Source organism: Engystomops pustulosus, chromosome 7 (genome assembly GCF_040894005.1).
Source record: "Engystomops pustulosus chromosome 7, aEngPut4.maternal, whole genome shotgun sequence".
In the NCBI taxonomy this organism is placed as follows: Eukaryota; Metazoa; Chordata; class Amphibia; order Anura; family Leptodactylidae; genus Engystomops; species Engystomops pustulosus.
Window position 1 is genome coordinate 83,074,299 of NC_092417.1, and position 17,237 is coordinate 83,091,535.

At 41.1% G+C, this 17,237-nt stretch overlaps 1 protein-coding gene across 1 annotated transcript; it reads right to left on the reverse strand.

Annotated features, from left to right (window-relative positions):
* Positions 1 to 2,528: 2,528 nt before the first annotated feature.
* On the reverse strand, positions 2,529 to 14,559 carry CYBA (cytochrome b-245 alpha chain). Its single transcript, XM_072117111.1, has 6 exons — positions 14,405 to 14,559; positions 10,484 to 10,553; positions 7,423 to 7,497; positions 6,929 to 7,012; positions 5,184 to 5,265; positions 2,529 to 3,214 (listed from the first exon to the last, which is right to left on the reverse strand). Exons 1-6 carry the CDS (start codon positions 14,460 to 14,462, stop codon positions 3,035 to 3,037), a joined length of 549 nt encoding a protein of 182 aa, XP_071973212.1. The 5' UTR covers positions 14,463 to 14,559; the 3' UTR covers positions 2,529 to 3,034.
* Positions 14,560 to 17,237: the final 2,678 nt, after the last annotated feature.

Genomic DNA, 17,237 nt, shown 5'->3' on the forward strand with positions numbered 1-17,237 from the left:
TGGTAGAAGTCATAGCAGTACTGGTCATACAAAAGATATAGGAAATGTGTATAAGTACACAGATGTCTCCTGTAAGTCACTACATTGTTATGACTTACAGGATTGAGGATAACCAGTATCTACTGCTATATGGTCACTGTATGGTGGAATACTTACTGGTGGTCCTGGATTGGGGGTTTACTTGGGTGGACTTGCCCCCCTATGCTTAACCCCTAGATACGTCTCTGGTACCGTCATAAGGTCAAGTGGGAGTCTATTTCTGCAGGTGTGCAGGAGGCTCAACGACACCTGCACGGTCCAGAGGGTGCCTGACTGCATTGTGCCTGATTTTATCTTTAAGCTGGACATTCGCTGAAAGGTGCACAAGGCAGCTTTTGCTGCAAGTGTGGCCATTGCATTGATTCAAGGCGCATTCGGCTACCAACTTCAGCTCAAGTCCCTAGGGTGTATATGGCCTCATGGTGTGGTATGCTACATTCAAGTAGGACATTTGTGGTGATGTAAGGTACATAAGGCTTGAGGATATCTTCACAAGGTACTGTCCAATGGGTGTCTTTAATTGCATTGTGTTCTACCTTCAAGCTCGATGTTTTCTATCGAGGGATGTGCACAAGAATAACTGAATTAGGTCAAGTTCAATGCTAATTCACCATATCTTGATCTTAGTCAATTTTTGGTGGATGGGGCAGCAATATCTGCTCCAAGATTGAAATGCTGCAGGAGTGCAGTTACAGGGGGTTACTCTGGCATAGGGACCTAGCATTATTTGGAGGCCTTCATAACGTCCCATACAATCATGCCTCATTATCTGTATTAATGTTTAATTTATATACAGAGGGTATGTGCTAGGAAATGTGCCAATGTCAAAATGTCAACATGGTGGTAGGTTCTATGTCATTGTTCAGTCATCAAACATGGCTGATACTGTAAACTAAAGTACTGTACTAGTAAATATTAAACTGCTGATCTACGGGGATTTTCACGCACAACAATCTCTAGGGTTTACAGAGAATGGTCCGAAAAAAGAAAAAACATCCAGTGAGCAGCAGTTCTGTGGACGGAAATGCCTTGTTGATGCCAGAGGTCAGAGGAGAATGGGCAGACTGTTTCGAGTTGATAGAAAGGCAACAGTGACTCAAATCGCCACCCGTTACAACCAAGGTAGGCAGAAGAGCATCTCTGAACGCACAGTACATTGAACTTTGAGGCAGATGGGCTACAGCAGCAGAAGACCACACCTGGTGCCACTCCTTTCAGCTAAGAACAGGAAACTGAGGCTACAATTTGCACAAGCTCATCCAAATTGGACAGTAGAAGATTGGAAAAATGTTGCCTGGTCTGATGAGTCTCGATTTCTGCTGCGACATTCGGATGGTAGGGTGAGAATTTGGCATCAACAACATGAAAGCATGGATCCATCCTGCCTTGTATCAACGGTTCAGGCTGGTGGTGGTGGTGTCATGGTGTGGGGAATATTTTCTTGGCACTCTTTGGGCCCCTTGGTACCAATTGAGCATCGTTGCAACGCCACAGCCTACCTGAGTATTGTTGCTGACCATGTCCATCCCTTTATGACCACAATGTACCCAACATCTGATGGCTACTTTCAGCAGGATAATACGCCATGTCATAAAGCTGGAATCATCTCAGACTGGTTTCTTGAACATGACAATGAGGTCACTGTACTCAAATGGCCTCCACAGTCACCAGATCTCAATCCAATAGAGCATCTTTGGGATGTGGTGGAACGGGAGATTCACATCATGGATGTGCAGCCGACAAATCTGCGGCAACTGTGTGATGCCATCATGTCAATATGGACCAAAATCTCTGAGGAATGCTTCCAGCACCTTGTTGAATCTATGCCACGAAGAATTGAGGCAGTTCTGAAGGCAAAAGGGGGTCCAACCCGTTACTAGCATGGTGTACCTAATAAAGTGGCCGGTGAGTGTATATATACTGTGCATGTGTGTTTAATTGCTATAGTAAATCTGTTTATTGTGAATATAAATTCACATACATCAGGATAAACAATAAAGCAATTTATTCTCTATCATACCTATATTGAGTATATTAGGTATACTCCTATGAAGCAATGACATGCCCATTCCAGCAGGTTGGAGTAAAGGTGGGAAGGAGCAGTTGACTTGCCCACAGTGAAATTTTCCTGCTCTTCTATTTTCTCTTTTTACACTTTTTTTTTTAAGCGATTTGTGTTGCACACTTAGACCCACAAAAAGCAAGTCTACAATTTTCTATTTCTAAATGTGAAGTCATTTCAAACAAATTCAGCTCTGCACCAATTTAGCCCATGCGACAAAAATCAAAAATCAGTCTATTACAGCGCACAGTCCGTGCGCTAAAAAACGAACCATGCAACACAAATGAACATTTTTTTTTAGGTGATAACTGACATGTTATGTGTACAACTTCATTCTCCTGTACCTATTCATGAGTGTGGGGGGATTTATCGAGTTGTTTGCACCAGAATTCTGGAGTGATTTGATTCTGACCTATTGAGAAACCAGTTCTTCAGTATGTATAAAGCTTTATTGACAACATTTTTCTAGGAAAGCTACAGTATGTATATATAAATTAGGTCTAGTGGACAGGGCATTCATTTAATATTAGACCATAATACTCTGATATGTTGAAATATCTTTCAGCAGAGTCAGGAGGACATGATGAAAAAAATAAACGCCTTCAAGGCAAAAATAGCAAACCGCAAACATAAGGACTAATCCATGAACAACTGATACAGTGACCAATAGAAGTACTTTCAGTGGCTCTTAATACTTGTGAGAGAAAAAAGCTCCTCCTTTACGTAAAAATTGGGAAACAATTTCATTCCGAGTCTTTTGCCATTGTCCTTAAACGACTGAGTCCAATCTCTCACCAATGAAACAAACATAAAATGGAGGACAGGGTTGCACTGAGGGGAGGGGTCTGGGACAAGAAGCGTAATGGAAAGGAGCATTGGTCAGATCATCTGGCATCCTCATTGTACCCTTACAGAAAAAGTTCCATATGCCAATCATACTTCATCCTGGACTGGAATGGGGTTAACATGTCCCTCATCCACCTGTTTCCTGCGCACCTCTGGAGGAGGACGAGGAGGGGGGTTCTCAGGGGGACGTTTAATGGTCTCTGCCACTTTCAGTTTTGGTGGGGCTTGTGGCTCAATGGGGCGCCATTCTTCTCCACGTATCGCAGCCTAGACAGAAAAGAAAGAGGATGAGAAGACAGGCAGATTTAAATGATTTTAAAAAACATACGGTAACATCCTAATCCATTGGCTACTCCCCCAACTAACTGATGTTTCCAGAGTCTCTCATAATCCAGAAATTTGGAAGCTTTTTCGGCCAATCAAAGAATATAAACCTATATGGATCCTACTGCCAGGGATTCCACATAGAGCCAATGCCAAATTCATAAGGTACCAAGTTATTATAAGACATTAAATATATTTAGAGTAGAATTCACAGATTGTATAATGTTTTAGAGTCTAGAAAAAAAGAAAATGTACACTCTGAAACGTTAGCCATAACAGGCCATTGGCCAGTGGCAAGGGGAATAACTATATCTGTAGCTGTCAAAGTAGCCTTGGATTAAACACTTTAGAATACAAATTAGAAATAAAAACTTTAGAATACAGTCTATACATAAATAATCTCATGCCTAATTCAAAAATAAAACAACAGGTATTACATAGGTGAAATCTCCTAAAGACAAAAATTGTTCTTTTGTTCTATTATTTGGTTGTTAATTGTTATTACGGTAACTCAAATGTTTGAAAAAAATAATAAATACTAATTTGTATACACCCCCATCAACCCTCCCCTTCTCCCCTCCCTCCCCAGAACCAACTCACCCCACCACTCCCAATACCCAGTCCCATCCCATACTCCCCCTTTTTCCCTCCATCGAAGGAAACTTCTGGAGCAAAATGCTCTCTTTTGTTAACTGAATGATCATTGATATTTGAATGCTCATTGGTGTACTTATATTTGCAATGTAAAATATAAAATCAATAAACAAAGTATAAAAAAAAGTAGCCTTGGAATCAGGGAGGCCCAGAAACCCAGACTAGCACCCTACAATAGTAATAAGTGAAGGAAGCTTCCTGAACAATCCTTATCTTTCAACAAAACCATCTGTTATGGTGGACAAAAAGACAACATTTTTGGTACCCATTGTACACAATGCATCCTTGTGGGTGAATGCCACCAATTGCCAGACTGCGCCTATACATTGTGTATAGGCATATATAGGCTACATATATGAAATTATTTGTGAAGCCTATGATGTGGATGCTTAAACTACCACATGGGTGCAGCGCTTCTAAACCAAGCACACTTACATGCTGAGCTATGCCTCCTGAACCAGGATCTGGTGCAGTGATGGTGAACCTTTCAGAGACCGAGTGCCCAAACTACAACCTAACCCACGTATCTAAATGCAAAGTCCCAACATGGCAATTAAAGCAGCAACATGTTGCAACCTGTTTTGTCATGGCTTTTAATTGTATCAGTGTCAATTCTAGCTTCCTTCCAGGGTCCCCTGAACGGGAAGAACTGCAGGGCCCAGAGCAGGAGCTCTAATAACGCAGCCTTGTGTGCACTTCCTTTCTCCTCCTGTAGTCCCATGCAGCTAAGGATGTGCAGCTTTAAAACAGCACTAATCATAGCACATCCTGATTGCCAGGGACTGCAGGAGGAAGTTTTGAGTCCTGTCTGGGAAACTCTGTGGTGGGGTGATGGCTTGGGTGCCCACAGAGAGTGGTCTGAGTGCCACCTCTGGCACCAGTGCCATAGGTTTGCCACGACTGATTTGGTGCTTCTAAAAGCTTAGTTTAGAAGCACTGCACTCATGTGGTAGATTGCCTTTAAGTGCAGGGGACACTACCAGAACCTTTCCCAATTATAACACTGGACAGTGGGTTTCATTTTTGAAAGTGAGAGATTTGCTGCTAATAAGTCCATGTCTATATCTTGATACTTTATCTTGAGTCAGCATGCTTTGGGTCCCCATTATTAGCTAAGTGTAGTAAGGAACCCCTTGTTCAGTTGTTGTCCATAGGGTTGGGTCTCCCAACCCAACCCTACCCACCAAGCATCACATCTGTTTGGCCCATGCAGCAGAATGCCGTGTTAAGATTTCCAGTCAGTGTCTGACATACTCACCAGGAGATAAATGATGGATGCAATACCAAGACATACTGTGCCCAAGATAGTAGCCAGGATAAAGCCTCCAGGTACGGCCAACCTGTAGACCAATTTATGCAAGTTAATATAAAGACTTTTTAACATGTCAGATAAAGAATTTTGTAAATTGCGCACAAGTGTATTAATACATAGATAACACATATTTTGCCAATTTTATTATATTTTTTCTCCCTTGAAATCTGGGGTGGTATAAAATAAAGAACTTCATTGCCACCAGTGGGGCTTTTATTAAGGCTGGCGGCACAAGTGGAGGTTTTAACCCGTTTTTGGGCCATTTTTAAGCAGTCCTTAATTAACCTGTTGATATGTTTTAATTGGTAAAACTGGTCAAAAACGGATGCGTTTTAAAAAAAGCATGAGAAAACGGGTTCAAGGCCCCACGTGTGCCACCGGCCTAAGACTGGTTCACATTCCAACCATGTCCTTGGTTGTGGAGATTTTTATATATCAAAAAATCTCAACAATCCTGGATCTAGATAGTGGTCCTGACATATATGTAATATAATATGTATAGTATGTAATATATAGTTCTGCTCTGGGGTCAATGTGGCATAATATATTGTCTTGCCTGAGGCCTTTAATATTTTTCACCATCTATTCTGCCATCTGTATTATTAGTATTGATAATATTTTCTGGTTGTATATCAACATCTTTTTGGGGTCTGAATTATTAATTACTTGTTCTGGGGGTAATATTATGAAATCGTTATTATTAAAGATAACCCAATCGCATGCGTTCCACTGGATACGCATATGCGATCGGTCAGAGGCCTGCCCCCTGTGCGCTAGCATCGCGATACGAACAGACTGCTAGCGGAACGTGTGACCGCAGCCTTTGGCTACATAATTCTCAGTCAACATACTCTGTTGTTGAAATACCCTATACTGATGGCGATTCTGCTGCTGTCACTAAATAAATGTTACTTTCCGCAAGAAGTACGCTATGCTACTGGAAAAGCCGGCTCCAACGACTTTGTGGTGTAATGTTTATTGTCATTTCCAAAAACATGTGGCGATTGTTGATGAACCGGTTATAACATGGTCCACTGCTACCTACATAGAATGGAAGTAAAGCTACAGCATTCCTTCCTCCCCCATTCAATTCAATGAAGTATCCTCATCACATCTTTGGTTGCAACCTACTGCCAATAATGTTGCATGCTGGTTGTGTGGGACAAATATCTGTTCAAATATAATTTGGCTCAATCGAATTAAGGGTGCGGCCACACGTTGCAGTTAAACTGCATTGTGCCCATTGCCGTCTATGGGGGACGTATATACAGCATATATACGTCATCCGTATATACATGCCCCATACGGTCATGTGAATGAGGCCTCAGAAGAAGAGCTGTTTTGGGAAGAAAGTAGTGTTTTTTAACCCTGGGTGCACTGCTTAACTGAAATACTAAGAATTGCTGGAGACCCTGCTCATTTTCTTATGTAATTCTCAGCCTGATATTAGGTACTTAAATATAAGCTCCTCATGTACTAGGTATTAAATACAGTATAAGGCTACATTCACACAATCAGCTCCGGGGAGAATCCTTAGGAATACACAGCGCACAGTGCCGTATTCCGTAGAAAGATAGGACATGTTGTGTCGTGAGGCCATTGCGATGTATGGGGGATGTATATACGTCCCCCAAACGTTTGTGTGAATGTAGCCTAAGGTATGTAAAATCTCCATCACAGGAAGTACTCACCCAGCATGTAAAATAGACCGGACATAATAATTACGCGTGAGAGGACCAAAGCATTTCACCACTGCTGTCAAGGGCTTCTGTCCACTGTAAAATACAATATCAGAATCCATTAGCCACATTACTGACTCCAGCTCAGCTGCATTGTTCATTGGGATCTGAGGAAATCTAAAATCCTGCAGCATTCTTCTTGGTGGCTGAGGGTGCGATAAACCCATCTCAGCAGAAAATCACCTCTGTAGTTTAGAAGTCTACTTCAATTGTTTTGATTATTAAGATGTTTTGTGAGGGGTACATAAGGGTCTCTAAAAAATAATATGAATTAAAGACTTAATTATTGTTTAGCTATTTGCAACTTCTCATGAATTACTGAACAAAAAATATTATCTCAATAGAAAAGCATGAAGACTACTAAAGCATTGATGCAAATGGGTGTTTAGACCTATGGATGGATAAAAGCACAACTTCTATATCACTACAGGACATGATGCACTCACCATCTCTCCATTGTAGATCCCTTCTTCCTTTTGCTTCTAGGATATTCCAGAAGTGTAATGAACACACCGGCAGCTCTGGGATTGAAAGTTAAGGTTTTGCAAATACATGATATTTCTTATGGAAAAATAAGAGGTAGCAGTAGAGGCAGCACAAGGTTCAAATACAGCCGACCTGGGTCTTCTGGATGCATTTTACTTCTGAATCTAAATAAATAACCTGATCAGTTCTCATTGAATTGTCTTACAAATAAGAATTTGCTTTCAGCAAATAAAGGAGTGTATCTAAAGAGTTAAGGATGTTATTTCCCAGGGGGAGGAGGAAGCTGTGTACAATTACAGGGTGATACAAGACAGGGAATCCCAGGGATATAATGATGTAATTATGATTAGAGTGATAATTATAGGTCTGATTAGTGATTATAGGGGGAACTTCCCGAAGAGGAGCAAAGGCAAAGCTCAGGAAGAATTGCCATTATAATAATTGTTATAATGCCCTAGAGGAGTGATGAAAACGTGGGCTTATATTACTTAAATGGGTATTCCGGGAATATGAACATCTGATACAAAAACCCATAATGCTATAAATGAATAAACAAAAACTCAATGTGATTAATCACGGAACGGAGCTTAACCCCTTAACGCTCTGCGCCGTAGCTCTACGGCACAGAGGTATAAGGGATGTATGAAGAGGGCTCACGGGCTGAGTCCTCTTCATACAAAGGTGGGGGTTTTTGCATAATGCATAAAACCCCCACCGCTAATAACCGCGGTCGGTGCTAGCACCGATCGCGGCTATTAACCCCCCCGTTGCCGCCGGCAAAGGGGGCGGCGGCATTTAAAAGACGGCGGCGCGCGGGCGCCACCATCTTTTTTTCGATCGCCACGCCCCCAAACGTCATCGGGGGGCGGCGATCGGTTGCCATGGTAGCCTCGTGTCTTCTTTTGACACGAGGCTATCTGGCAGCTGCAGATTCGTTACAATGAGCCAGTGGCTCATTGTAATGAATGTGCTGCAAAAATGCCATATATTGCAATACAGAAGTATTGCAGTATATGGTAGCAGCGATCTGACCATCTAGGGTTAATGTACCCTAGATGGTCTAAAAGATAGTGAAAAAAAAAGAAAAAAAAAGTTTATAAAATAAAAAAAATTAATAAAATATTAAAAGTTCAAATCACCCCCCTTTCCCTAGAGCGGATATAAAACAAAATAAACAGTAAAAATCACAAACATATTAGGTATCGCCGCGTCCCAAAATGCCCGATCTATCAAAATATAAAAACGGTTACGGGCGGCGGTGACCTCCGAGACGGGAAATGGCGCCCAAATGTCCGAAATGCGACTTTTACACCTTTTTACATAACATAAAAAATGATCAAAATGTCGCACAGACCTCAAAATGGTAGCAATGAAAACGTCGCCTCATTTCGCAAAAAATGACACCTCAGACATCTCCGTGCGCCAAAGTATGAAAAAGTTATTAGCATCAGAAGATGGCAAAAATTTTTTTTCTTTTTTGTACACATTCGCTTAATTTTTGAAAAAGTATTAAAACACAATAAAACCTATATAAATTTGGTATCCCCGCGATCGCACCGAACCAAAGAATAAAGTAGGCGTGTTATTTGGAGCGAATAGTGAAAGTCGTAAAAACTGAGCCCACAAGAACGTGACGCACGTGCGTTTTTTTTTCAATTTTTCCACATTTGGAATTTTTTTTCAGCTTCGCGGTACACGGCATGTTAAAATAAATAACATTACGGGAAGGTAAAATTTGTTACGCACAAAATAAGCCCTCACACAGCTCTGTACACGGAAAAATGAAAAAGTTATGGATTTTTGAAGTTGGAGAGCGAGAAATGAGCCGAAAAACCCTGCGTCCTTAAGGGGTTAACTAGTTTGCTTTTATGATTTACACAAGTTTATGGGTTTTCTACAGTATGCAGCGTTATCTCCAAGATGGCCACCCTCTACAACTAAAAGTCCCATGATCCTGCAGTTCTCAGTAACTCCTCCTCCATCACATGCTCTAAACACATTCATGATGTAACAGACTGTCCTTTTCTGTTACCATAGTGATGATGTGTAACTGCCATCACTGCACATTACCTCACTGAGATGACGTCTCACCACAACACTGGCCATACTTTATGACCACATGACCTGCCCAGGCAGGTGCAGGACATGTGATGTGGACATGTGACCAGCCACCATCTTCCATCCTGTGTCTGCTCTGTGCAGAGAAAATCAAGGTTCAGTAGCCTTTTAATTCTTCATTACATTGTATGTCAGCAGCATTTTTCTGCTAAGGGGAGTAGAATTTTAAATAATAAGTAATTACATATCAGCTTATATTTAATGACCCACTTGAAAATATGAATATGCTTATTCCTGGAATAACCCTGTAGGGGGCATTCCACTGAGTGCTGCATCTGCTTCACAGTCCAGTGATGTCAGTCCTATTGGTCACATGGCCTGGTTACAGCTCAGTCCCATTAAAGTGAATAGTACTAAGCTGCAATACGGAGCAGAGTCACTACAAAATGTATAGTGCTGCGCTTGTTAGACTATGAAGAAGACTGCTGCTTAACATGGTTGCTAAACTACACACCGTATATAATGCATTCACAGAAATACAACATTTCTTGTTACCTAAGTTATATATACTCCATTTGATTTCCTAAGATTTTATAAGTTCATAAACTTTTAGAGATTCCAATGAGTCCACTGTTATTGCATTGTTTTAACAGCTATTATCAATTGGATTTGTTGCCGCCTTAAAGAAAATTTACCATAAAAATCAAGCATAATAAACCAGAGGCACTTACTCAAAGATACAAGTAAAATTCTTATATTTGTTATACATAGCGAGAGGTGAAATGCTGAGGGAGCTGGGGGAGACAGTATAACAGCTTGTGAAGCTAGAGAAAAGGTCTCCGGTCAATTTAGAAGGAAAGAGGCCATGGATAATAAATATAAGATGATTACCACAGTCCAATACCCCTGTTTTATTTAATTTGGATGGTAGATTTCCTTTAAATACTTTATTAAAAAGGATACATTGCATAAGCTCCAAATTCCCAACTTTTAAACTGTCCAGCAACTGCAACAATACCGCCAGAGAGAAGGACTGTGGAGAGAAGAAATTGGAAATATTAGTCACAGCAAGGACACATATAAGGCTACATGCACACAAATGTTTATTATGGCTACCACATGTTCTCATTTACTTTATATTGGCTCATGCACAAGACCCTGTGCAGGAGCTGACTGCCCGGACTGCAAAAGTTATGGCAGGTACTATGGCTGCCCATACTGTGGGCCCATGTAGTCCTTTAGAATTGACATTGTACTGCATACCCACCAATGAGACACGGCATGCAAACAACGGACCACGGAACCATTATTTGCACTGCTTGTAACACTACGTGACATGTTCATTTAACATGAGAGTTGAAACACAGCACAGGTCCTCCCTCTGCTATGAGTTACTGCTGTGGCAGGCATCTGTTTGAATACTACAGCAGTTCCTGGGGGAGGGGCTGTGCTGAATTCAGTGAAGAGATCTCCCACACCAGTGCTCAGAATTCAGGGCAATTCCATATAAATGCATTTTTGTAGTCCTGCTGCTACCAACAACACACAAATGTATGATTAAACAGATCTCCAGGGCTGCTACCTAACATTGTCTATCCCACACCATATCTTTAGACTTCTTGTAGGTCATACTTAATGTTAAGGGGGCTGCCTTTCACGGTAACAAAAGGAGGCATTGTTTTCCATTTAACAACTTGGAAAACGTGTTTGCATACTTGCCACCTAACATTGTATGCATAGTAAAAGCTGCCAGCAGATTCCCTTTACAGGTATTGCAATAGCAATATAAATGCCACGCATAGCTGCCCTATTCACCTATTTAATTATTTATTTTGTTGTCAAATAGAAAATATTTTTATGTTTTATACAGTTTGGCACAAATAGAAACTAAAAAAATTCAAGCCTGGATTAAAAGGTTAAAAGTAATTTTATTATGATTTTATTTTATGAATAAAGTTTAGGGATTTTTCTTTAGTTATTTGTGGCAAAACTGAATCTGAGATAGCACCATGTGCCCGCTGTGCCTTGCCACCCCCCATACATTCCTAGGGAACAACTTTCTCGTGCTACACCCATTTCCCCTGCCCCCCACAGACACATCAATCAGGCCACTACTCTAGATGTCATCATAATTATTCCCTCTTTACAGAAAAAAAATATATTGTTTCAGATGCAAAGTGAACAGATATCAGAATCCTACATATGGATTTAACCTATAAAACAATGTATTAAAGATAAAGCTGCACTCTGAATGTGCCAGCCTGCTGCCTACGTGCGGTTATGAGGGATCTCTCCTAATACACTATGGCGCAAGATGAGCACAGGATACCATTTTATGAAATACCCTCTGCAGCAACTATCAAACTTTCCACTTCCCTTCAGAAAGATGAACTAAACTGTTTCTTACATTTATGAAATCTTCCAAGTTAACAGTTGCAGGACATCTGACAGATCATACGTGGGAGGGGAAGGTTTTGAAATTAACTCTTGCAATTAACAAAGCAATTGACTTTGGGAAAAATGTGGTAGTACCATGTAAGCCAGAAAATATCTGTGATGTGCAATACTTTTGTGTAAAAAAAAAATACAGAAGCGGTAATGGAATTCTACCTTTTCTGGTTAACCAGAATAATTATACAATCCAGGAGAATAATTATACAATCCATGAGAATAATTATACAATCCATGAGAATGTCACAAGGTCCTGGATTTACAGCTCATTAAATGAACACACTTCAGACCAAGTGACCTCATGTACACGAATGTCACAAGCAATGGGTTAATTTATTGTGGCCAGTCAGAGATCGGTGGGTAAGCATCATAGGAAGTTACTTTTTGGGCCGCAAAGATGGGAAGGAATAGGACCTGCGCTTTCTTTAATGCAGGCTTTTCTTTGGTGCGGGTAGTCATCACATTTCTAGCTCGCCTATGTACTTCCCATCACGGTGCTCACACCACACCATGATCTTGCCAATAGACGGCGATGGGCAAAGATTTAGCCACAGTTTGTGCAGGTAGCTTACGACCAAAGCACATAATCATGTGCATGAGGCCTTAGTCTTGGTCCCGCGGATCGCACTTTTGCTGGGTTTTAGAAATTTTCGGGATTTGCTCCACTGTGACCGGTATTTAGAAGGGGATTGTGTCGCAAGTCATCAGATTTTTGCAAGTCGCAAGTCATCAGATATCGGGGACTGAGTGCAGGATTTAACTTTAAAATTATGTCGCACTTACACATGCACCGGGAAGAAGAAGGTGACTAAAGCATTATGGTCGGACAGCGCACAGTGAGGATTGAGACAGGACCGGGAAAGTAAATGTGCCCAATCATCTCGATTGCCCCATCATCCATTAATACAACATCAGGTTTATTGCTTTGGCTTTTCTTACTGATGTATCACCTCATGTACCATGTACATCTTGGTGTAACATCTGTTCTATATTCTGTACTTCTCTCAGTGCTTTCTTTATAAACCTGCCTAATGAAGGGGCCTGTGTGCTAGTGGAAAACCCCTTTGATAATCTATTTTAATATCTAATTTATTACTTTTTTTTAACTTTATGTCCAGTGTACCCTGAATAAAGCTAAAAAAATACAATAATTACCATATCAACCAAAATGCATGAAGAAATAAAAAGCTTCATAAATTGTTTAGGTAGTCCAACAAAGAAAAAAGTTAGGGCCACTAAACCACCACATATGCAAAAAAGCTAAAATGTTTCTAGTTAAAGAGGTACCATGATAAAAAAAGCAGTGCATCTGCTGATAATGGAAAGGCAGAGGGGAGACGAAGAACATGACATACAGGTCATCCTGTGATCATCTATAAGGAGGTATAAAAGTCCCACATTTCTGAATAGCGAGGAGGCCAGATGCCAGAGAGCCAGCTCACAGTCCAGGTGTGGCAATGGCTCTCCTGTCAACAATTACTTCCTCCTCTCACTTCCTCATTCAGCAGTTAGTAAAGTGACATTACTATTCTGAAACTTACCCCAGAATTTTCCCAGATGTGTAAGAGAAAAAACAGGCTTAATAATAATAATTCTTTATTTATATAGCGCCTACAGATTACGCAGCGATGCACAGTATATCACAGCATACAGTATACCAGTATATTTTGAAGTGCGGGAGGAAACCGGAGGCTCCGTGGGAAACCCACGCAAACACTGAGAGATTTGATGATAAAGACAACTAAACAGTTTTCAGCCCACTTCACATCTGTTTTATATCTTCAGAATTGCACATCAGTTATTGTGAGACTGCTACATGTTCCATATCCAACGCAGCTGATTTCAGCTCACAATAACTGGTGTACCCTTTAATACCACACTGTACCCATCACATGAGGCCATACATCTTTTGCTATCATGCACACAAACATACTTTTCTCATGTGCGGTTCCCATTGTTTTTGATACCAGCTCACACCCCCATGTATTTCTTGGGGGTTAATAAACACAGTTCTGGTTTCCTCAATTTTGTGTCTGAGCCTAGTGACAAAAACTAAGGGCATGTCCTATTCCTAGACTGAAGTCTATGAGAACATGAAAAATACAGATGCTACACTGGTGTCATCCATGTGCGGTCCATATTTGCAGATCATGTGACACTCCAAGGGGACTGTTTTTGCGACCATAGAGCTAAGAAGCTTTTAAAATACAGAGGACAAAAGGACAAGAGATGCAGCGGGGAAAACATCTGTGTGCAGGTAGCCTTAGTTAGAGAGTGTAATAGCATCTAAACTTTCCAAAAGAGATAAAGAAAAATCTACATGTGTAGTAAAGCTGATTTGTCATTTGGTACACTGATATACCTAGGGTGTTGTATAGAAATGACCATCAGGCTATACTAATGATATATTCATGGTGATAAACAGATACTCACTCAGTCCTGATGCCAATGCCTGCTCGTTCGCCCACATTGCCCATTCTATCTGCCCCATGGTTGAATATCAAAGAGACAGGACAATTCAGAGAATCTGTCTCAACAGACTACAACTTCCTGCAGCCCAGAAGTGAGTTATAGAGAGCTCAGCCCTCCCATTATTCAGTGTACAACCTCCCTGGACTTCCCTCTCATTATACATTGTACAACCTCCCTGTGTGCCCTCCCCATTCTCTACACAACTTCCCTGCATCCACTTTCTCTACTATACTAACTTCATGCATTGCCTTCCTTACCACATATACCCCCAACACTGCCCTCCTCATCCACTGTACATATTATACCAGTTCAAATATATGCTCCATTCACTACTGTACTCCAGCTACCAGTGTAATCTCCTGATATTTGCGGCAGTGCAAGGGTTAACAGCTGCAGAATGGCTACAGGATTCCCAGCATAACACTACTGCAGCCTTTTTGTGCCAGTGTCATTGACAGCAGGGAAAGAAAGATACTGAATTCCCTGATGGAAATTGTGCACGTCTTCTATTTTCCATAAAATCTCCATTAACAATATATGTCCCTGTCTGACATTCACAACAGACTAAAAAAAAAAGTTTTGAACTGTTTACTACTTAATAATATCATTAACTGCATGCACATTGTTTGTGTATAATGCAATATTTCCCCTACTGTCCCCTAAAGGAGCAATAAGTAGAACAAGTTGGTTTACATACTGACTTCCAAAATCATCTGCCCACTCCTACACTCTTGGTCTTCTGTTTGGCCATCTTATTAGGACAACATTTGTAAACGGCAGTTTAGAATCAGAGGGGGTCATTGATTAAACTTTTCGTTTCGTTTCTTTCTTCTCTCTTTTTCGTGACTTTTAAGTGCAATTTTGGACCAAAATTTTTTACTTTTTCACAAGTTATTCAAATTTTGCTGCGTCTCAGTTTTACACTACTGCCCCTGATTTATCATAAAAATTCAGATGAGGAGGCTAGAAAAACGCGCACAATTTGGCCCAATCTCGGTGAAAAGTCAGAAGTAACCTCCAGTCCAGAGCAGGCATAGACAAGGGGTTGCTTTAACATTTGAGACTTTTGTGCATCGTTTCAGACAAAAGTCTCAAATAACCAACAGACTCACCTGCATCATTTATTAACCATGAAGATAAATAGGCAAGCCTTAAATCTTACAAAAAAAATCCCCAAAATTAGACAAACGTTTCTAGACTAAAAGAGGACCTGTCACCCTTAAAAACGGGACTAGAAGCTGCATACTATAGTAAGCAGCATCTAGGACTACAACAGTCCCAGCAGCTTTACACTGCTAGCGTTATCAGAAACCACCGATAACAAACACTGCTGCGCTGTACACTAGAAACACCGGACCGTGCTGTAAGAGGTCTGGCGTATTCATGGGGAGGTGGGATTAGGACGCTCTGCAGTCACTTACAGCCTATGGAGGGGGTGGCGCCACGGACCACCACCTCATGAATACGCCGGACTACTTTGAGAGCGGTTTGGCTTTCTAGTGTACATCACGGCAGTGTCTGCTAGCGTTTTCAAAGGTTTCCGATAACGCTAGCAATGTAACACTGCTGGGACTGTTGTAGCACTAGGAGCTGCTTACTCTAGTAAGCAGTTCCTTGTGCCGTTTTTAGGGGTGACAGGTCCTCTTTAAGATAAATGAACGTGATGAGTTGTTCCTTTTCAACACATTTCCCTTTGATCGTAGAAGTGCCACTAAGAAGAGTATAGGAAGTAATGAATTAAGTGAGCAGGATATTTATCTACAGAGCATATGGGAAACAGTGACGCACAGCTGCAAGCATGGTGTAAGATCTCACGTGTGTGGCACTGTACCGCTCTTGGGTCGCCATAGCCATCCATGTGGACGTATATATGGCCGCACACTTGTGGCCAGATATACATCCCTACAACGGACGCCTGATTGCGGCCTGAGGGCGGTTTCCCACATGCCGTTTTCGTTGGGTTTTTAAACGCATTGGATACGGCCATGTGTTTCCAATGAACGCATGTGTTTTGGCCAAACCCCTTCCCACTTGTGTTTTGGATGCGTTTAAAACAAATGCAATGAAAACGGCACGTGGAAAACCTCCCTTAGGAGGTATAATCCATTTGGAAAGTTTGAAGAGTCTTCACTTTTTCACATTTGCAGCCTTGCCCCAAAATAAATAGAAAAACTTCTAGTTTATCACCATCAATGTGCTCTCCATCCTCAATTATGATAATGGCCACATGACACACCGCACATAGAGGGGCATTTATTAATTTGGGCGCAGAGTGGCGCTGGAACCGTGCTATATTTTTCAGTGGCTGTGAGTTTGTAGCGCAAAGGATTCATGTAATGACACATGGACTTAAGGTTTAGCACTCCCTAGACCAGCTTATAGCTGTTCTCTTTTTGTGGCACAAAAAAAAGTCGGAAAAATTGAAGCCCCAGAAAATTGTTGGATTCACAAGCGGCACCACAATTTTGTGCTCAAAAAAGTCGGCTGTCGGAAAACACCAATATTGTGGCACCGACACAAGAGGGGAAAAAACACTGCTAGTTTTCTGATTGAAAGGCGATAATAAAGGCCTCCCCTATTGTTTTACGTGTCACAAAATGCAGTCTCAAGGTCACCCCTGCCAGTTCCAAAAGACTTAGTCAGCTGCTGTAACTGGCTATGGGATCTACGACCAGGTGCATGATCCAATATTAAGTAAATGGGATATGTAAAAAATACAGTTAGCACAAGTCCGTTTTACATGTCTGTGTGCATGAAGCCTAGTTAAAAAGAAAACTATTTCATATGCACAAGT

What these genes read in the sequence shown, in the direction of transcription:
- CYBA (XM_072117111.1), bottom strand. Translation starts at nt 14,462, where the DNA reads ATGGGGCAGATAGAATGGGCAATGTGGGCGAACGAGCAGGCATTGGCA. An exon ending in GGCATTGGCATCAGGACTGA is followed by an intron (nt 10,554 to 14,404) that starts GTGAGTATCTGT and finishes TTCTCTCCACAG; the next exon opens with TCCTTCTCTCTGGCGGTATT. An exon ending in GGATCTACAATGGAGAGATG is followed by an intron (nt 7,013 to 7,422) that starts GTGAGTGCATCA and finishes TGTATTTTACAG; the next exon opens with TGGACAGAAGCCCTTGACAG.